The following is a 22,488-nucleotide window of genomic DNA, read 5'->3' as shown; positions in this document are numbered from 1 at the left end:
TGTTCAGGGTTGTGCCACTTAAGAACATCCACATGTTGTTTCACTCATTAAACTACTCTGGCACTGGGGACCACTGCCCTAATGGACAAAAAACGCTGCGTGCAAAAGTACACTCGAGTGGTAAAACCATGAGGAAGTGCCCTACTGGCTGCCATTCATATGTGGCCTCTAAAGCAGGGATAATCAACTAAAATTCGAATAGGTCCATTTTGAGAAAATGTCCTCAAGCAAAGGTCCGGAAAATCATAATGTGTAACTTGCGTTATTATTTAGTAGTGGGATATATACTGAAGTAGCTTAGTAGTCTGCATGTAATCAACAACTGACTGTCAGATCAAATACAGAAAGAATAATTCAAAAACATTTCAACAATATTTATTGTCGCTTTTGTACAATTATATAGATGTAACACTGAACATATGTATTATTTTCTTCTCTCTTAAAGGAAAAGAAGCTCTGAGACTGCTTATTTTCTGTGACCTAAGTTCAGATTTGAGTGGGTGTGTTTGGTCAAAAATGTTGTGTTTGGTCTCATTGTGGCGTTTCACATTGCCACTTTTTACAAATGCAACTGTCTCTGAACATATGAGACAGACTGGATTTGTGCTTCCAGGGGGAAGATTGAACATGAATCATTTTCGCTGTCCACCTTTCTCTTCTTAGAGAGCGCCATGTTAATTATTTTTCTCTGGCACACTCTTCTCTACCTGTATTGCTCACTCGTCTCTGTCTTCTCCGTCTTCTCTCGCTGTAAACACACTTTTCTCTGTCTTCTCTTGCTGTAAACTCTCTCTTCTCAGTGTCTTCTCTCACTGTAAACGCACTTTTCTGTGTCTTCTCTCGCTGTAAACTCTCTCTTCTCTGTGTCTCTTCTCTGTGGAGGAGGACTGGCAGTGTTTGTGAATGATAGATGGTGTAACTCTGGGCACATCACTATTAAAGAGCAACACTGCTGCAAGGACTTGGAACTGTTAGCCGTTAGCATGAGACCGAACTATCTGCCGCGGGAATTCTCGCATGTTATCGCGATAGCTGCGTACGTTCCCCCCTCTGCTAACGCTAATGCAGCCTGTGACGTCCTGCACTCAGTGGTGAGCAGGCTGCAGACACAGCATCCACAGGCTCTCCTCCTGATCCCTGGGGATTTTAATCATGCCTCTCCTTCCACCTCTCTGCCCACACTCACTCAGTATGTCACCTGCCACACCAGAGACAATAAAATACTGGACCTTTTCTATGCCAACACCAAGGAGGCATATAAATCAACCCCTCTCCCCCCCCTCGGAAGATCTGATCACAACCTGGTTCATCTCCTTCCTGTGTACAAACCTCTGGTACACAGGCAGCCAGCTGTGACCCGCACAGTGAAAGTATGGTCTGAGGAGACCGATGAGGCTCTGATGGACTGTTTTGAGTCTACTGTGTGGGACGAACTTTGTGAGGGACATGGGGAGGACATCGACAGTCTCACAAACACCATTACGGACTACATAAACTTCTGTGTTGAGAGCACTGTACCCACCAGGACAGTACGATGTCTCTCTAACAACAAACCCTGGATTAACCCTGACATAAAGGCTCTCCTTAAGGAGAAAAAGAGAGTTTTTAGGTCAGGAAACAAGGAGGAGCTGAAGACTGTTCAGAGGGAGCTGAGGAGAAAGATCAGGGAGGGGAAGGACAGCTACAGGAAGAAGATGGAGGAGCAGCTGCAGCAGAGAGATGTCAGTGGAGTCTGGAGAGGCCTGAAAACCATCTCCGGCCAAAACAAGCTGGACTCCCAGACTGTAGGGGACCAGAGGTGGGCTAACGACTTGAACTTATTCTTCAATAGGTTTGATCAGGCCCCCACTTCTCCCCCGACAGCCCTGCTGGAACCTCTTTCATCTGGATCACCAGTAAACTGCCCGACCTCCACCCCCCTCCCTTCATCTCCAAGCTCGTTCAACAACACACAACCCCCCTGCTCCAATCTGTCCTTCACACCTAACCAGGTGAGAAAAGAGCTCAAAAAGATCAAGGCGAAGAAGGCTGCAGGTCCTGATGGCATCAGCTCCAGGCTCCTCAAATCCTGTGCAGTTCAGCTGTGTGGGATAATGGGGACCATCTTCAACATGAGCCTGAAACTGGGGAGAGTACCACACTTATGGAAGACGTCCTGTGTGGTACCAGTGCCAAAAACACCGCACCCCAAAGACTTTAACAGTTACAGGCCGGTGGCACTAACATCCCACCTGATGAAGATCCTGGAGCGTCTGGTGCTGTCTCATCTGCGCCCTGTGGTGAGACCAGCGATGGACCCACTGCAGTTCGCCTACCAGCCCAGCATCGGGGTGGATGACGCTGTCATCTACCTGCAGGACAGAGCTCTTTCTCACCTGGAGAAGTCGGGGAGCACTGTGAGGATCATGTTTTTTGATTTCTCCAGTGCTTTCAACACCATCCAGCCAGTATTTCTGAAGGACAAGCTGGAGCATGCAGGAGTTGATCCTCACCTCACATCCTGGATTGTGGATTATTTGACTGATCGACCCCAGTATGTGAGGACTCGGGATTGTGTGTCGGACATGGCTGTCTGCAGTACAGGGGCCCCACAGGGAACAGTTCTGGCTCCGTTCCTCTTCACCCTGTACACTGCAGACTTCTCCTACAGCTCCCCCTCCTGTCACCTGCAGAAGTTCTCTGACGACTCTGCCATTGTCGGCCTCATCACAGACGATGACGACAGAGAGTACAGAGAACTTGTTCAGGATTTTGTGGACTGGTCCCTGCGGAACCGCCTCCAGCTCAACGCGGGGAAAACTAAGGAGCTGGTGGTGGATTTCCGCAGAAGACGACACTCTCCTCCATCGCCGGTGTGCATCCAGGAAAAGGACATAGAGATGGTGACATCTTACAAATACCTGGGTGTTCACCTTAACAATAAACTGGACTGGTCTGATGATGCTGCTGCGCTCTACAGGAAGGGTCAGAGCAGACTCTACCTGTTGAGGAAACTAAGGTCTTTTGGAGTTCAGGGAGAACTCCTGAAGACCTTCTACGACTCAGTAGTGGCATCAGCCATTTTTTACGCAGTGGTCTGCTGGGGCAGTGGCATCACAGCCGCAGACAGGAAGAGGCTGGACAGGCTGATTAAGAAAGCCAGCTCTGTCCTTGGATGTCCCCTGGAACCAGTGGAGGTGGTGGGAGAGAGGAGAATGGCTACCAAGCTATCATCTCTGATGGACAACCTCTCCCACCCCCTGCAGAACACCATCGCAGCACTGGGCAGCTCCTTCAGTCACAGACTAAAACATCCAAAATGTCTGAAGGAGCGTTATCGCAGGTCGTTCCTCCCTGCAGCTGTTAGACTGTACAACAAGTACTGCTCTAAGTAGACCCCACACACACACACACACACACACACACACACACACACACACACACACACACACACACACACACACACACACACACACACACACACACACACACACACACTCCACTCTCCATGTGCAATATACTGTTAACTCTCATTGGTGTAATATACTGTATATATTTTTTCATAATGTAAATTTTTTTTGAAGTGCAATATATTGTCATTTTTCATACTGTCAAATTTTTTATACTGTAGTTTTCTCATCAGTGCAATATCCTTATCCTTATTTATTATCCTTATTTAATAGCTCAGCCTTGTTTCCTTACACTATAAATACCATGTGCATACTGTGTATATTCTGCAGACCGGTTGTAATGTACATTCTATTTTTAAACCTATTTTTATAGTCAGTGTTAATATCTTTATATATTGTACTTTATATATTCTATTTCTTTTTGGTAATGCATGTTTATTATTTATTATCCTTATCCTTACTGTCTTGCTGCTGTAACACTGTAAATTTCCCCACTGCGGGACGAATAAAGGACTTCTTATCTTATCTTATCTTCTCTAGCTGTAAACTCTCTCTTCTCTGTGTCTCTTCTCGCTGTAAACTCTCTCTTCTCTGTGTCTTCTCTCACTGTAAACGCACTTTTCTCTGTGTCTTCTCTCGCTGTAAACTCTCTCTTCTCCGTGTCTTCTCTCGCTGTAAACTCTCTTTTTTCTCCGTCTTCTCTCGCTGTAAACTCTATTTACTCTCTGTCTTCTCTCGCTGTATCGCTCACTCGTCTCCCTGTCTGTCACTCGCTATTTAGCGGGATGCACAGATTTGATTGGCTTTTAGTGGCTTCACGTGGGATGGCTCAAGTCGAATGCAATTGATCAGTGGATATCCGGATTCGCTCAACCAGTACCGTAAAGTCTAGAGGAGCTGCGTCGGTCAAAATAGAAGCACCTCGTCAACATTTAAAATACTTAAATAATCTATTCACTGTAGGTCCAGGTCCGTACAGGACGGCGTCTGGGTCCGGACTCGGACCGCGGTCCGCCTGTTAGTGACCTCTGCCATAAAGCAAAAACATTTGGTGGAGAAAAGTATTGCCGTACGCTATAAGATGCCCTTGAAACTTCGTTTTCTATGGGTGTCCTTCCAATCAAAAAATGTGCTGTATAAAGTTCCTTACAGTCCGTACATGACAGTGTCTCAAATGATGTCCTTATAGGAAACAATACTCACTGCTATAGGAAATGCCAAACTCAGTGATAGAAAGTGATGCTGTGCTGTAGAGTAAAGGATGTCCCTTTATGAGAATTAAATTATATACTAGTGGCGCTCAAAGGGATTTTGTGGATTGTTGTGTAGGGCCGGGTCATACTTACTGGATTTGTGTGAGCAGAGAGACGCTTTGACACGGATTTGTATATAATTAAAGGAGAGTCTGCAACAGTCTAGTGTTTCACGCCTACGTACTCAATGTCACATTCCATTCCTGGAGTGGTGATTCCTCACAGGGGAATTTGTGTTTCCTTTGTGGGTACCAGTGGATTTTCCTCAAGTAACCTCCCGGACCAACCCGGAAATGGGACGACAAAACTTTTAACCGAGAGGTCGTGCACACACGATGCTGAGCAGCATCCAGCAAAAATAATATCAAGCTCTCCGTGCAGTCCTTCCTGATTTCACATTACAAATGCAATCACACACTTGTTTCAGATCAATACTATTTGTATTTGCTCTGATCCATTTTTAATTATTGCCCACTCTAACTGAATAGCGTCTTGTGACGAGTCCTCATGATGATGGAAAGTTTGTTTGGGTGCCAGCTGAGCCTGGGGTGGCAGGGAATGAGACTTGCTGTTATGCTGTTGAGCAGTAATAGAAAAGCTTCTGAGGCAGAGGCCAGAGGGGTAACATTATTAGATTTCTTGACTGTGTCGCATTCTGACGTGTTGAGATAATGCCGGGAAATACTACAGTCTATTTGATCCATGTTGGAAACGGATTCCTTTTCAGTGAGGCGGGACGTTGCAGGGACATAAATTGAAATCTGAGGTCAATGCTGTATGTTTGTGACTGCTTGTTTCTGTCCTTTCTTATTTTTCTTTTTCCTATTTCGATTGCATACAGTCTGCTTGTGTCATTAGTGGGATGGCTGCAAACACTCTCTTCCTCTTCTAAAGTCTTCTTTTCCTTATTTTGCTATGAACAAGTTCCACATACTTCAACATAGAAACTTAATTCAAACTCCAAAACATTCAGCCCAATGATTAGCTCTTTGGTGAATCCTTCCAATGAATCAATGTAGAGGACACAGGATGAGGCATAAACAAAATCGCGAACAAAATCGCTGATTGCTGGAATTTTTTATAAAAACAACTGCACATTAAAGTGTTAAGGTTTAATGATGTAATGTGAATTTTGTCTCATATAAATATAACAAAATGTGTCTTATATTCAAGGTCAAACATTGTTCTCATTGGTTTGAAGTAAGTAACATCTCAATGTCTCTGAAATGATCCTGGATGAGAAGCAGATCACATATTATACACATATGAGAATGTATCAGATTTGCAGACAGACAAACATATAAACATTTTAATGACAGTTGTGTGCAATACTGTTGCCCTCTGGGAAATGGTGAATACTGACAGATGTGTGGAAACTTCCCCGTCAGCAGTTCCAGTTAGATGCATTTAAAGTGTTGCAGTGGGGAGAGCTCCTGTAAGAATATCTGACTTGAGCAGGAGTTTAGCAACACAATCTATGGGATGTTGCATTATGATGATGAGTTAAGTCTTGTGTTTAAAATGAATGAGAGTGAAGTGCGGGGCCAAAATATATACTAGCATGTACTTAAAAATAAATAAAAGCACAATAGCAGCACGAATGATGAGCTTTTAGTTGTGAATTGCCGCCTGTGAGGTGCTTGCGTAGGCACATTCTGAACATCAGCATTTGAAGCACGTTGTATATGATAGTTGTCCTGACAGGATTTGATGTAGTGAGCAGTGTCTACAAACTCCCTTATCACTCCCAAAGGCCCAATGCTCACATTTACTATCACCACCTCACCTTGAAAATATAGGCCTTTTTTTTTTTAAGAGTCCCGCAAAGACAGATGCATCTGACAAAACCTGTTTTGATTGTCGTTTCACTGGACCTTGTCAGTGGTGGTTTTTGGTCCCTCTTGACTAGAAGTGGAACTACATAAACACTGTGATCGGGCACAAGAACACAATTGCATATATATTGCTACGAGACGAGTGTGTTCATCTGGTAAATCCTCTAGTTTCCATTAGCCTATCAAGCTTTCTGTGGGTCGACCTGTGGTAATATCCCAGCAAACAGTGGCACAGGACAATAAAGGAAGAAAAAGCGGAAGATACTACATGATGTTGAAATCTGTTCATACGGAGAGATCAAAAAATTAGGCCTGCGAGATCACTTCAGGAACTGCTATAGGAGCTGAGGGGAGCTGTTTAAAATGAGATCTTAACTCAGTGAATCTAATTGCAATGACTCCACTTAAGTTTTAACTTATACATTAGTGGGTGTTTTGCCAAGCATACCTCAGGGTTTTAAAGAATGCTCCTTCCTAATACACGTTAGATTTCAATACACAACAACGTTGCCGTCGTATCGCATTTACATAAAGACATGTATTCATTCATTTGAATTAATTATTCATTCATTCTGGAGGGTTGTTTCAGGAGCCAATCGATAAGAGTCAGTACACACTCTGAAGCGGTCGCTAGCCTGGTCTCACAGGGCCAACGTGCAGGATACACTATCAAATCTACAGGCAGTTTATAGTGTACAACTAATCTCATCCCAGTGTGCAAGTCTTTGTGAACTGGGGGAAGAAGCAAGAAAACCAACGCACACACACTGCCATGAGGCACCAGTTATACAAACCACTGCAATACATTTATTTTGCTATAAATGTTTCTTAATGTGATGTATTTGTATTGTCTCCAATATTGTAGGATTTCCATATTTTCCATTGTATTGTTCCATTTATTTATTTTTTGTCATACTAGTGCAGTGCCTGTAGGATGTGTATATGTGCTGGATGGTGTGCGTACCTTATGAAAAGTATGTGTTTTATGGAGTTGCAGACGTTGGCATGCTAAGCGGAGATTGGGGCCATACCTATGTTCCCCGGGTCCTATGTTCCCCACTTTGTATGTGACCGGGGAACATAGAACCCTTTTTCTAAAAAAGGGTCCTTTATTCCCCGGGTAAAGCAGGGGAACATAGGACCTTTGACAAAGGGTCCTATGTTCCCCTGTCACATACAAAGTGGGGAACATAGGCCCTTTTTGGGAAAAACGGGGAACATACAACCCTTTTTTTAAAAAAAGTTCAGATGCTCCCCGATCAGGAAACATAGAACCCGGAGAACATAGGTACGACCCTGCGGATATTTAGCTTTAGACATTGTAGTGGTCTTAGCATGCTAAGCGGAGATGAATTCAAAAATCTTCAACCGTCGAGATATTAGGGCTAAAACTGTCGGGCTACGCTATGACATGTCAATACATTAACAAACATCGTTTGTTACCAGTAGTCTATTGTTTACATAATCGCAGGATATTTCACCAATATGAAGAGAGCAGTAGTCTATTTGCGACCTGCATACTTTTACCCCAAGGTAAAAGTATGTTTTGTCACAATAAAATACTCATCACTCCTTTGATCATTATGTAGTTATGAGCTGGTACATAATGTCTGTACAACACTTTTTTTTTTTTGACACAGTGTTTGCAGATGCATTGTTTTAAAAGTAGCCTCAGGGGGGAATTGTGCTTACTATGAAAGACAATCCTGACGGAGCCCCTGGTGTAGCGTGATAAATCAGCGAAAATTAAAATTACTCCAAAAAACTTGAAAAACAAGGATGCACACCCATAGAAAATGAGTGAGTGGTGTATGATAGCCTGTTCACAGCAATCTTGTTAAGAAGCAAAATGAGTCAGTTATGTCATCCAAAATAAAATCTATGCAACTCAGAACAAGAATCCATGTCTGTCTGCGAGGGGGGAAGTAAGCACTCAATCCCTGCATACATTTGCATTTGGTTTAATTGCTTCAGCTATAGCGAATCGTTCACTTGGTAAAAATGTATTAAAAATGCCTATAAGCAGTGTGTGATTTCGATCTGGATCGGTCCTCGCGCTTAATATTCTGTGTTGAGATTGATCTTGCAATTACATATCCATACATGTGGACGTCTAAACCCGACTCATGTCTTGACATCAACCATTTGCATAATCTTTCCCCCCCCCCCCATTTGTCTGGTAATTGCAGTAGCTGTGATCATAACTCATCTGGTATATGATGAGTTTCTCTACTATCTCTATGAAGCAAACACTACAAGAGGAAGTCTTCTCATGCATTAACCTGCCTGTTGACCTCTGCGCCAAACACTCTACCACAGATGAGTAACCAAAGGAAGTGTAAATAACTCAGTGTCAACTGTGAGTGTCCTTCAGCAACCTCAAGTTACCACCTGCGCCCACTAGATGGCATTGCTGTATAGAGAGCAGCAAAGAGCAGCTATCTGAAAGCAAAGACTGGGAATCAGCTGTTAAACTGTTTGCACTGTTGACGGTTAGCAGCTATGAAACATCATGCATGAGCGCCACTGTCTGTCTTTGAATGACGGGTGAATGGCAGTGGCACTTTCCATGGCTCGTCATAACTCAGAGCATTTATTTGACTGAGTGTTTGATTTGTGTGACTGAGAGGAAAAACCCCTAAGGTTCCCTCAGCACGCATTTCCACTTTAGAGCGTGTGAGTATATGCCCAGAGACAAAAAAATAAAATACAAGTCTGAGAGCCTGGGATGTAATTCAAGGATCCCACGGCTCGTCTGATGAAAACAAATGAAAGTGATAACAGACTGACATTCTGTGCTATAGCGTTACAGCCCAGTGAGGGCGTATTTGGAGTCACAGATGAAACACTCTGTACTGGAAGTTGTAGCCAAAAATGTAATGTCCTGCTCCAAAAGGAATGCCCTTTCAGTCACAGAAAATTAAGAACATAAAACATCTTTATCGTTAAGTTTTTGTGGACAGTAGTGTCTCACAGCAAGAGCGATCTGGGTTCAAACCCGTCTGCTGGCTGAGCTGGGGACTTTTTTTTGTCAGGTATGCATGTACTCTGTGTGCCTGGATTACTCTCGGTCTTCCTCTAACAGTTCAAATAAATACAGGTTAGGATGATCATCAACTCCAACTGTCCGTGTAGGAGAACATCACCATTAAGGGTTTTTCTTCTTGTCCAGTGACATCTGCTAATGGCTCCAGTTTCCCCTGGTGCTCTCAAAAAAAACTAACAGTATAACTAAAGGATGGATAAATGGAATTTTACTCTCTTTATGCCAAGGGTTCTCAAAGTTTTGATACCTGAGGACCAATTTAGAAACCCAACATTGGACTGAGGGCCGCCAAAGGAAAAAAAACAGAACGAAATCCCATTTGTAATAATTTTAATGACCAGATTGCAGTTCTACGGTTTACACTTATTGGTCTGTATCCAGTAATGTCCAGTAAACATTTAACAAGCTTAGTAGCTCCTGGATTAAATCTATCAACTGCAATTCATTGCGGGCCACCAGAAATGTTTCTGCGGGCCGCCATTGGCCCACGGGCCGCGCTTTGAGAACCAATGCTTTATGCCATGGACAGCACCTGTGTGTGTGAGTAGAAAGAAGTGAAGAATAGTATGATGCAGAGCGCGTAAACAACATTACCTGGTTGGCACCCTGGCTTGATGATTAGGCCCCCCCCCATCCTGAACTGCTGAATGACACTTTCTGTGAATGTGAATCTTAAAATTAGAATTAATAACAAAAAAAGAAAAAAAAAAAAGCTCTAAAAAATTTTATGCTGACTAAATCACTGCAGCAGTATGCAGGGTGATTAACATTCCTGGCTCTGTCTCTGCCTGGCATAGCTGAATGATGAAAAGTAGCATCACCACTCTGGCTTTATAAACTCACCCTGGGCACGCAAAGACCCAACTCCTTTGATTATGTACTGTACTGTATGGAGATTTTTAACTGGAGGATTAAGCTCAAATAAACAAGGTCAATGTTATAGATTGAGGGTAAAGTATAAGGATAATGTATTTACCAACAGATGTGCAAAGCAGATGTATTGTTGGATTTAAGTTGACCTTATTAGGTCTAAAATACTGTAAATTATCTATCTTGTGCTAAATCCCCATTGTTTCAAAGGGCATTTTAAAAAGCCAAGTACAGGACAAGGACAAGTACATATCTGCACTTCATCTCATCTTCTACCGCTTTATCCTCCACATGAGGGCACTGGTGCCAATCCCAGCTGACATAGGGCAAAAGGCAGGGTACTCTGTGGGCACATCGCCAGTCCATCACAGGGCCACATATAGAGACCAACAACCTCTCACATTCACACTTAAAGTCACTTTAGAGTGTCAAATTGCCCTAATCCCAGAATATGCATGTTTTTGGACTGTGGGAGGAAACTGGAGAAAACCCATGCACACAGAGGGTGAACGTGCAAACTCCTGCAGAAAGGCCAGAGTACCTGTAGTATATTGTACTTAAAATATTAGTACCATTTCAAGTGGCAACCCTTTGCACAGATATCGTAGCATTGTTGTTTTATTCGATGCCAAATAACTGAAGTTATTGCTGTTCCATGGACAAACTATGTCAAATGAGTCAAGGGTATAGTGGATTCGGTGGAGATGGCCACAGTTACCGTTAACTATGTAGGATTTAATACATCCACAACAAACAGCTACAGTAGCATAATCTCCTGGCTTCACTCCTCCCTCTGTATCCTTTCAATTCTCCTCCCTGCTCCCGAGTCCTTTGCTTGTCAGACTGTTCCCAGCTGTCCTATTCTCTCTCTCTCCACTGAGAGGAGGGAGGAAGAGAGAGGAGGAGGATGAGTGGAAGGGGTGATGAAGCTGGCAGGCTTCAACCGTGCCTGCCTGCCTGGCTGGCTGGCTGGCTGTCGTGTTCAAGCCCTCATGGTACAGACTGCAGTAGCAGCCTCTTAGGCCCTCATAATCCACTGGATTGTTGTATTAAAACCATCACATGGTTCTTTGCTCCTTTGCAGTTGTTCGGAGTTGCGTCACCATTAGAGCTATAAATAACAGTGATGGGGTTGAGGAGGAGGGAGGAGAGATATAGGGGGAGGATTGTCAAAAACACTGAACAAGAGACATTGGCAGCTATTGGCTCCCTCCAATAGCAACGGCAGAGCTTTGAGTGAGCAAGTGCAGTAAGAGTTACCTGACTGCAATCTAGCATGCATGACAATACTCACAAAGGCTTTGATGCAGAAAGAAATCCTGTAGCCCAGCAGGGGCCAATGACTGTGATGCCAAAACAAGTTAAATAGGGAATATTCAGACACGTCAGTCACTGAGACGTCACAAAGACTTCCTTCCAGAGTGAGGAGCCACAGTGATTTGCCACATTGTCGAACGAAAACTCAGGTGCGCCCGTGTTGACAGTAAGCCACTGTTAAATCGGAGAACGAGGATGAGCGCGGTAAAATAGGTTGAGGTTTTTATTCATTACTTTCATGTGCTTAGAGAGAGTCCTCAGAGGTCGTCTTAGGGGAAGCTGAAGGCTGCGACTGCAACCTCTGCACAGGGAAGGAAAACACAGTTAAAACAGCCAGATAAAACCAATAGAGATGTGTTTGTTTTTTCAGAGTCTGCAGCCATTGTGCGCTACATTATAGGGCTGCCGTAAAATAAGGATATGTGTTCTGTATTGGAGCAGATATGATAACAATTTTTTTTACAAATTACAGATTAGTCCACTAATGAAGATTTGTATGAGGGGAAAATAAAATCCTCCTCCTGCTGTCATTCATTCCTATAAAACAGAAAATGGGCACTTTTAATTGGTCGTCCGCTGCACCGTGAGTCCTGTGTATCGTAGCAACAGGGATACTGCTCAGGCAAAAAAAATAAAATTATATCTGGTCGATAGAACGTCGCATACATAGAAATACTATTTTAAAGCGGCAAAACTGGATCTTTTACTCAATTGTGAAAGCGTGTGGGGGCAATGTGGGCGTAATGTAGCCTCTATGTAAAGTGCAGTATATCAGTGTTTAAAGTGCAATATTTAAACAGTCTAAGTGAGTTCCTTATTTTCTTATCAGGAAGTTGGCAACCCTGCTACATTAGCATATATCCATTCCTTCGACAAACAGACTACAGTACAAATCTGCGTAGGGAAAAGATGGCAGTTTCTACCAAGGGAATATAGTGCGATTACGGTGCAGAATACGTCAAATCAATTCAATTAAATTCAATTAAATTTGTATAGCGCCAAATCATAATACATTAACTCAAGGCACTGTGCATAGACAACATCATGGAGGGCAGAGAAACCCAACAATTCACACAATGAGCGAGCACAAGACATCAGTGGAAGAGCAGAAGAAGAAATCCATGACAGAACCAGACTCAAAAATGTGTTCAGCCATCTGCCTCGACCGGTTGGGGTGAAAGGAAAAATGGAGGACAGAAAGGACAAGAGGGCGATGAGGTAGAGACAGAATGAAGAGAAAGAGACTTCATGCGTTAGCTCGGTGTGGTGATACATGAACACTGGCAAAACAGCCCTGTTGAATTTGTTGAATATCTAGACATAAAAATAGTCCCATTGCTGTTGCAGGATTGTGACAAAACTTTGTGTATGTGCTACATGGTTATTTTTGGCTGCTTTCCCATTTCTCCCCTTGTCAGAATGGCAAAGAGCTATTTGCAAGCTGACGATGAATGCAACACGTAGTAGGCCTATTTATTTCAATATCCTTTCTGATATGGTAACCTATGGTGCCTTCTAACTGGTTGTGCTTGTGTTTACAAGATTAGTTTATTTAAACCATCATGTGTCACATTCAGTTGTGTTGTGTTTTTGCCGATCAGAGCCAATGTTATTTTGATATTTTATGTTATGAAATGGTTAAATTTGTCTCAGAAAACACTTTTCCAACTGACTATTTCCCTCTGTCATTAGCCCTTGCACTGTGTTGACATCTGTGTCACGACTTTAACGTTTTAAGGCCAAACATGTTCAAAACTTCTAATTTTGTAAGCACAACTTTGCTTGTCCCACTTGAAATAACCATGGTGTTTTAAGTCGGTGTGTATGAGAGAGAGAGAGAGAGAGAGAGAGAGAGCGACTGGGGGAAAGGATTTTCTCCTGCTTATCTGAAGCTTTTGTGAAAGAAAACACGATGAAACATTCGGGATGTTTGTTTTCATCCTCTGCTTTCTTCTACGGTGAAAGAGAAGGGGAGGAGCAGTGCAAGGTAAACCCACATTATGCTGCTGGCCCTGGTGATGTTCTGCTATAACCAGAAACATGGAGCTGTAAGTGAACAATCTCCTCCTTCCAAAAAGACAGCTCTCAAAGATTTCCTTGGGGGCATTCTTTCAGGAGTGAATGGCTTAAATTAACTTGTACTTGCACAGGGTTCTCTATTTTGCTCTCGAGTGGAGAGGACAGTGTGAGATGTGCAGTTTTACCCGCTGCTGTCACCCATGGCCAAAACATATTTCTCTCTCCCAGCAAACTCAAGATAGGTTTTCCTATGGCAAGCAAAATTAGCAAGACCCAAGGACACCACACACACACACATATTCCTGAATGAATAACATTGCTTTTACTGTATATTTCTGTTAATTATTTGAGCTAAACAGGCAACTGGTTTGTATTTATATATATTTCTGGTCCAGTCACCCATCAATAGAGTTAATTAAAAGTGCATTATGTAATAAATCTAAAGCAACTGTCACAGAGACTCAGAAATAATATTCATATAACAAACTGAACTCACCAACAACAACAGTACAGCCAAAATATTTTCATTAAAAAAATATTTTGCAGACTGCAAATCATGTTTATGTTTTGAAATCATGTTTTGGCATGTGGCGCCACCTACCGCCATCTACCAATCATTGCAGTCAGTAGAGCCTCAGCTGCCACGGGTTGCCAGTTACGTCAGAAAACGAATCCTAAAAGACCTAGGTATTATGAATTAAAATGTAGTAACCGTTTTTGGCCACATTCTTACATATGGCACCTTTAACTGTATATGACACATAATTTACACACATAAACACCGTATGGTATGGAAGTGAAATTACAGCAGTGTCCAAACATAAATCAATTCAGGATGTGATTTTCCCACAGTACATAGAAGAAGAGGGGGTTGTCAAAACATGATATGGTATACAGTGGGGTTTGTTTTATGTAACTGATTTATAACTATTTAACTGTGGGTGTGGTCTTGAGTGCTTCAGTGCATTAATTGGATGTATAAAATTATATTTTTTCTATGTCGTAATCATATTTCCTAATGTGGGTATATGTATGTTGATATAGGTATGTATAAGTACAAATTATGTGATGAAATGTTGTCTGATGAGATGTCAGCCGGAAGCTGTGTTGATGAATTAATTCAGGTTTCAAGGAGAAGGGGTGAGATTAACTCAGCGGCTGCCAATATACATCAATCAATCAATCAATCAATCAACCAGTGTTTACATACAGAACACATTGTTTTGTGGGTCTTGGAAAATCAGTCAAAATGCTGTAAAACACCTGGCAGTTCTTCACTGAAAATGGCTGGCGGCCAATGAGTTAAATACATTTTAAATGTCCTTCTCTTCCCTTTTCAAACATGAGAAGGAGCTAATGAATGTGAATGATTTGATTTGCATGTCTGTGTGTGAATTGGACGTTTGCTCTTCTTTATGTTCGAAATAAATAAACTAAACTAAACTAAACACACAGCACAGCCATCAGAAACAATCTGGTGTTGTGTCTTGCTAAGGACACTTCCTTACACAGACGGTAAGAGCTGGGGTTTAAACCATCAACCTCCAGATTAGTTATTAGTCATCAGCCTTGTTAAAGGGGACACATTATACCCTATTTCTCAAAGTTAAACAAGTTCCCTGGTGTCCTAATGAACATGTCTGTGACATGCTTTGGTCAAAATACCATAAGGATGAAGCACCACAGTAGTTCAATCACCCTGCAAAAACAGCCCTGTTCAGAACGCTCTGTTTAGTAGTATATCTTTAGGTCCACCTTAAAAAAAAGTAAAACGAAACTGTCATCAGCCACAGATGCTACTGGGAGCATTTGGAAAAGTGATCATTTGCAGGCTCTAGCAGGCACTTTGCCGTCATTTATAACATGTATCCACTGGACAGATAAATCCTCTGAGGCTGGAAGTTTGTGTAGAACTCTGTGCTGCACTGTGGAGCCAAGAATAGAACTTTACACGGACTTCACGGACTTCCGCGAGACAACAATTCCAGGAATTTAGCGCATTGTGACGTCCCAGTGAGCGCGGAAGTCATCTCCTGTACTTAGACTGAGGAGGACCCCTAAAACATGAGTGAGTCATCTTTTTTCACACTTTGCCGACTGAGTCCCAAATATAAGGATTTAAATGATTAAAAAGTTGATTTTGCATAATATTACGGAGCCCCTGATGTGACATGAGAAAAAAACAAATATTGAAATCTCGAGTTTCAAAGTCGAGTTTCCCAAAAAAATATGAAAAATAAATAAAACTTGAAAAAATATTTTTTTCTCATAATTTTTTGGAAACTCGAGATCTCGACTTTGAAACTCGAGATTTCAAAAATCATATTTCTTCTTTTTTTTTTTCTCACGTCACTTCAGGGGCTCTGTATAATATGTCCCCTTTAAGTGAGCTTTTGTGTAATTGATATATGTATTGAAAGACCAGGCCGCTGTATAAGTATTACGAGTACTTTGGTTAACAAGATCAATTTCAAACAAAGCATAAATCATTTTGACAAGGCCAATAATAAAAGGATGTTATATGTGTGTCAGACATCGAGGAACAGACACCGTCTCTGTAGCTGTGATCACACAAGGAGCATTTAAAAAGGTCAGGTATTAACATGGGGCTTAGACACTTAATCACACACACGCGCACATACAACATAAACCGACATTTCATGGCTCTGCATGCACTATTAGTAATGTAGCTGGAAACCATGTTACAATATCTATTGAGTTGTGCCCACCTCTTCCTTCCCTTTGATCTCTTTCCTCCCATAAGCCTCACATCAACCCTCCTCCTCCTCTCTCTCTCTGCAGCTCTGCCTCACTCTCCAACCCGGCAAGTTTTCGGCATGTTATTTAAGTCAAGGGCGACATTAGCATGACGATCACAGCCTTCTATCACAAATCTTGTCTGCCAAGGCTGTAGCTGGAGGAGCTGGCTTTGTTATTAGTGTAGTGAGAGAACTGTTAAACATATGGGGAGTAAAGAAAAAAAAAAAAAAAAGAGAGAGAGTTGCAAGAGGCGCAGCGGCAGGGCAGTGTTGTCTGCGGCAATCAAAGACAATTAGTGATGATGTAAAATAAAGCACACATAAAAAGAAGGAAAAAACCCCCCCCCACAACCCATTCAAGTGCCACATGTCTCCGGGTTCATTTACACGCCGGGAGAAAACTCGCTTCTTCCCGACGATGGAAGATAAAAGCATTTTTTAAGGGATGATGCGCCAGATCGTATGTGCGTCACTTTATGAAACCCTGAAAAAAAACCAATCTGATCAGGCAGTGTGGCAGCAAGACAGAAACAGAAAGCGACATCTTCTCTGGCACACACATGCATTTTAATAGGCTCCATCAACCCCCCCTTCCTTCTGATCACACCACTTACAAACCTATTTATTGCAACAGGAAATAAAACAGTTAATTGTATCATAAACACACATCTGCGGTGCTAAAACTGGATCCATTTTTTTTTTTTTTATGAAACGGACTCAGTCCTGGGCAAATTTCTCTCTTAACCATAGAGGCTTTCTTTTGTGTCTGTGACAGTTTGGGGGTGAGATGAAAGCGGGAACACTTTCTGGAAATACACTTTCAAAGACACCCCTTGTAATTAAAGCCAATGTTGCCTTAGACTCATGATCTATATAATCAGCAGTGCAGAACAGGAAAGTCATTCTGCGTTCTTTTGGGAAAAAATACTGGTGCCATCAGACATCCATGACTCACCTTCTGTGGACACTGAGCAGCATCCACGTTCAGTCTGGGTCCTTGTGGCAGACAAGAGAAGGAGAGATGGGGTCTGACATTTCTCATGGCTTTCAGTCAGATGAATAATCTGATAATCGGCTGGTGGGGTGGGGCGAGGAGCTGTGTGGCCTTGGGGGAAGAAAAAAAACAAAAAAACAATGCAGCTGAATATTAAATGTGCTCATGTGTTTCATGGCCTGTCAAACCTGGGTGTGATTTGTGGTGCACTGAGGACACACACAGTCTTCTGTGCACATGTGCATGTCCTGTATGTATACAAGATGCATTGCATATACACACACACACACACACGCGCGCGCTGCTGGCAGTCGAGCCTGCGACCGTTTGAATTCCTCCCTTGTGGTGGCTCCTTAAGACATCTCCATCATGCTGTCAGAAGAAATGAACACAGTACAGTGAGAGTTGAGAAGAAAAAATAAAAAAGCGTCTCTTCTTTCCGTCTTTCTTCCGTCATGTAAGTCAGTCACTCTCTCTGCTCGTGCACACGCACACGCTGGGACAAACGAACACAAGCCAAGGACGCACGCACTCATTCGTTGCATGGTGAAAAAATACATTTATTGGAATCTGTGTCAATGTAGAAAAAAGTGAAAACTGGCTTTAGGTTTTGTCACAGTACCACAGGTGAATATTCCAGCAGCCGCCTGGTGAATCAGAACTAAGTCAGCAAGCTTGTTTTTGGGGGGAGGCGGGGGGGGGGGGGGGGCAGTATATCTGCAACAGATGACAACAGAAAGGGTGGCCCACAAACACATCTCTCACAGATACTGAAAAGCTGCACAGGCTGCATCTAAAGACACACACTGGCAAATACACACGTCGCACAGCAATTAACTTAGACCAATGTTCTGCAGTTCAACGTGGGGTTCGTTACGAAAGGCTGATTTTCAAATGTTTGTTGTGATACTGTCACAAATCCCCGTCCAACATCTATGAAGCCAGAGCCAATAACTGCCAGCATCCAAGGCGGCTCAAAGAAGCCTGTACTGTATGATGAATCGTGGAGAACACTGTTTGGCTCATGATATCCCTCTCTTCTGACAAATCTCTTCACTGGCCCAGTGCAAAGCCAGTGGGGTTCATGCATCATCTCTGTTGCCTAAAATGGTCTAATTTCAATATTTAAAAGCTTGTCATCAAAATGAAGAGATTCATCTACTTACTTTGTCAAAGTCACTTTTTTAAATGTCTTAAACACTTTTATATTGGACAAATTCCATCCTGGAAGGCCAAATGTTACCGTGTATAGTGTATTTCTACGTCTGATATGATAAGTCTCACAACACTTTGCAACTCTGCATACTTTATGAAGTCAGGAAAAAAAGGGCATTTGAAAACAAAACAGACATTTCTTAACTCAGATACTGAGTATTAACATTGAGAGGTCAGTTTTTTTTCCCCCATAAACAACTTTCTTTACATTTAGACTTATTTTATTCTTAAATATCTTAAATCTCATATAAAATAATTCATCAGAAACCAATTCTATATACACAGACAAGAGTACACAAAATGGAAAAAGAGATGGTGTGCATGCTGAAGTGGTTTAGCTTAAGCAGGGTTTGCTGTGAGTTCACTGCATAATTATGCTGCATGGGTGTAGCATTTTTTTTTTTTTTTTTAAGACAGACTTCTCTGATAAAATGTATAATGTATGTGTCTGGGTTATCATACGCAATATAATCATCACCATTCGAAGAACAGACAAATGTTGCCGAACAAATAAAGTCTCTTTTTGCCTTTTCTATGCAGCGGTAATTCTGCCATGTTAATGTGGTCCAAAAGAAAAAGTCAAATAAATTAATTACAAATACAAGCTAACTACCAGAGCAGAAATGAGAGCATTGTGATTTTTCAGGACTGGGTTCAAGGATAAAAATGAAGCTCAAAGTTATGTCAAATGGAGATAAACATTGCGAAATAGTACAGTGTTTGTTGAGAACCAGGCTAAATCTGTAAGAGTGTGACAAAAAATGATACATGGCAATCTGCGGTTTTTATCAGGTCAAGGCAAAAAAAAATATGTTCATGGACAGGCATTCATTTACACTATCAAAAAATAGCATATAGCTTAGAATAATGCATGCATGCTTTGGGTCTTTCATGAGACAGAAACGAAAGAAAAATAAATAAAATCAAACATGAAGGGGTTCAATTTGCAGTGATTTCTGCCATGTGTCATTTTGTGGCTGCAGCCAGTTTTGGCTGAGGTCGCCTGGATATTTTCTTAGTTTTTATTTAGAAGGAAAAATAACAGGACATTGGTCACTCACAGGCAGGTTTCCCAAACATTAAAGCAGCTTGTTTCTTTTACAATCATATCGACAATCTCAATGATTTTTTTTGTTGTTTTTTGTTACTCTTAAAACCTGTTTGATTTTACAAAGAATCATACGCTCATAGTTTCACATGTTGCATGTGTGAGCTGAGCCTCTGGAGGATAAAAAAAAAAAAAAAAAAAAAAAATTCAAGCACAGTGGTTTGGAAATAAACTCGCTGTGTGTGTGGACCAGGCTCTTTGTGGAGCAGAGTTGATCAAAAGCGACACCAGCTCTCTCTCTATTCACAGTGGCCACGCTTCTGCTGCTGCTGCTGCTGCCGCTGCCGTCAACACTGCTGTTATTTACTTGCATCCCAGAGAAAAAAGAAACACAATAGAGAAGACATCATACAGACAGCACAATCAATGCCAACCTGGAAGATGCTTGTTGGATGCTTGATATCACTTTTTTTCCCTCTTTTACACGCAAATTGTCACAACATAACCTGGCATCCACAAGTCTCTGGCAAGCGACAGTATCTTTGTATATTATTTAGAAAATCTCTAGTTGATATTCACAGTTGCTTGAATGAATGGATGACAAAATACTCATGACGTCTAAAATTGCTGGTTTAGTCATCTAAAACATGGATGCTCAGAGTTCTTTAAAATACTGGACGTTCACTGTCAGTGTAGACTATCTGATGGAGTTAAAGTGTAAAATAATTTAGCAGTGTGTTGCCTTTGAGCACTATCATACATAATCATACATACAAGCATTCATATATACATATATATGTATATATATATATGTATATACAATGTGCAACTATGGACACACCTTCGGTTACATCTGATGGTATGGCGGTGTGACACGAATCTCACAATTTCTTCTTGTTCATGGATGTGTGGCTCTACAGGAGCTTTTACCTTGATAGCAGATTTCTGTACAGTAAAACGGCACACGTAAAAACATGAGGACCTGAAAATAAAAATATTCCACGTTGATTGTGATGTCCAAATTGATATTCAATTCTTTTTTCTTTTTCTTTTTTTTTAATTCTAAAAAGGGAGGCGAGGGTTCATTTTTGCGGGTCGATGGCAGGGGGGGAGGCGCTCCCTGTCTCCCCCCTGCTTTTTCCTTCCCACACTACACAGTAGTTTCATTTTTCCAGGGTCCAGTGCGTATATTCCCTGTGCTGTCTGAGGTGTACATGAGTCCTTCATGTAGGCCCCCTTTTAGAATCCCATTCTGATTGGGCGGGTTCTGGGGGTAGGATTGTCTGCGCGGGGCGTGCATCTCCAGATGATGATGTGTTGCTGTTGGGTCCTCCTCGGCCACTTTGCCGCAGCCACACAGGAAGATGCCCGTGTCGCCTGCCTCTGCAGGGCACAGAGAAGGAAGAAGGTCTGCCTTGGAACAGCAGATATGCCTGTGGCAAGGATTATGGCATACCAGAGCCTCGTGTGTGGTGGCTGCAGCAGTGTGGCATGTGTGATGCCCCTCGTGGTGGCCTTCGTGGGCCAGATGTGGACAGATGTGGGCATGGCGCTCATGTGTGCTATGGGGACTGTCAGTGTGCGAGCTGTGAACACTGCCACCATCCACACTGGAGGGGATGTGGTAAGCATATTCCCGCTCGCTCGCCGCTCCACAAGTGCCAGTCCCTGTCCGGCGACTGAAGTGACGGCCTTTAGTCCTGGTGCTGCTCTTTAGACAGGGGTGCAACTGAATCCCCGGCCTGTAACCCTCGGGGTCTGCATGAAGCAGTACATGTGTTGCCGCAGGCTCCTCTTCGATCAGCTGCTGGCTGTGAAGGACGGCGCAGCACGGCGTCACCGGTGCCAAGCATGTCACGTGATTTTGTAAGGATGGAAGCGCAGCATGTTTACAGTGACCTACAGAAACGTGACCGCAGCTCATCGGTGCTTTACCCGGACACGGTGAGTCATGGTGGCAGTGGCTGTGACCATGGCCATGGTCATGACCGGGGGTATCTCCATTCACGTTAACCTTGGGCCTCGCTTGAGCAGGCCCATGGGCACCAGAGCAGCCGTTGGTTCGCCGTCCGGGACAGCAGGAACACCAGCAATGCCAGACGTCATCGCGCTTGGCGCAATGATGAATGAGGATGAAGAGGCCAAGGGTGACAGAGAAGGCACCATAGAGGCAGCTGAAGATCATATCCAGGAAGTGACCCTGCGACACGGCTAGTGCGCCAAAAGTCCAAGTGGCTAAGAACAAGAAAAGGGTAAAAGCTGCAGTTCGTAACTGAGCCTTGAAAGAGTGCTCATTGGCCAGCAGCGCAGGGTTGATCGGGATGCCCGGGCAGCCGGCGGGGCAGTGGCCCCCGCCGGGTTGAGCTGCCAGGGCTCCAGGCTCAGCTCCCTGATGACAATGGGTGGGCACATCGACGGCAGTCAGCCTATGCTGCTCCTCTGGCAGCTGCTTGAGCTCATACTTCTTTTCAGGGTGACGCTGCAGTTGGATGAAGGTACAGAGGAAGTAGATGCATGTCACCAGGACGATGAAGGCCACAGGGCCAAAGAAAGCTCCCAGGCTGGGCTCCCAGGCCATCCAGCAGCTGCAAAAATGCACATGAACACTAATTTATGACATTACAAACTCCTTTTAAACACAGTATTAACATCCTTAATACAAACATTTCACAGAAATCCAGGAAGGAAATCAAAGGAACATGGTGCAGAGAGAGGAGTGTGTATTTTTGTCTACAGTGCATAC

The 22,488-nt window shown here is 42.9% G+C and overlaps 2 protein-coding genes across 2 annotated transcripts in view; both read right to left on the bottom strand.

Annotated features, from left to right (window-relative positions):
• Positions 1 to 47: 47 nt before the first annotated feature.
• On the bottom strand, positions 48 to 17,530 carry LOC310933782 (uncharacterized protein; the record flags this gene model as incomplete). The annotated part of the gene is made up of 5 exons (XM_083897352.1): positions 48 to 78; positions 1,984 to 2,123; positions 2,232 to 2,375; positions 2,493 to 2,900; positions 17,444 to 17,530. The coding sequence occupies 5 exons, from the start codon at positions 17,528 to 17,530 to the stop codon at positions 48 to 50; spliced, it is 810 nt and encodes a 269-aa protein (XP_083753478.1).
• Positions 17,531 to 20,895: 3,365 nt separating this feature from the next.
• The window catches only part of adgra1b (adhesion G protein-coupled receptor A1b), a gene marked incomplete at both ends in the record, with an annotated part of 147,302 nt that continues 145,709 nt past the window's right edge, over positions 20,896 to 22,488 (bottom strand). Inside the window, one exon of the mRNA XM_083898137.1 lies at positions 20,896 to 22,330. Within this exon, the coding sequence (XP_083754263.1) occupies positions 20,896 to 22,330 (1,435 nt within the window). The remainder of the gene's footprint in view (positions 22,331 to 22,488) is intronic.

Source organism: Microchirus variegatus (assembly GCF_963457635.1).
Source record: "Microchirus variegatus genome assembly, chromosome: 11".
NCBI classification, from domain to species: domain Eukaryota; kingdom Metazoa; phylum Chordata; class Actinopteri; order Pleuronectiformes; family Soleidae; genus Microchirus; species Microchirus variegatus.
The sequence above is the reverse complement of the archived record's forward strand: the minus strand, read 5'-3'. Positions and strand labels throughout refer to the sequence as shown.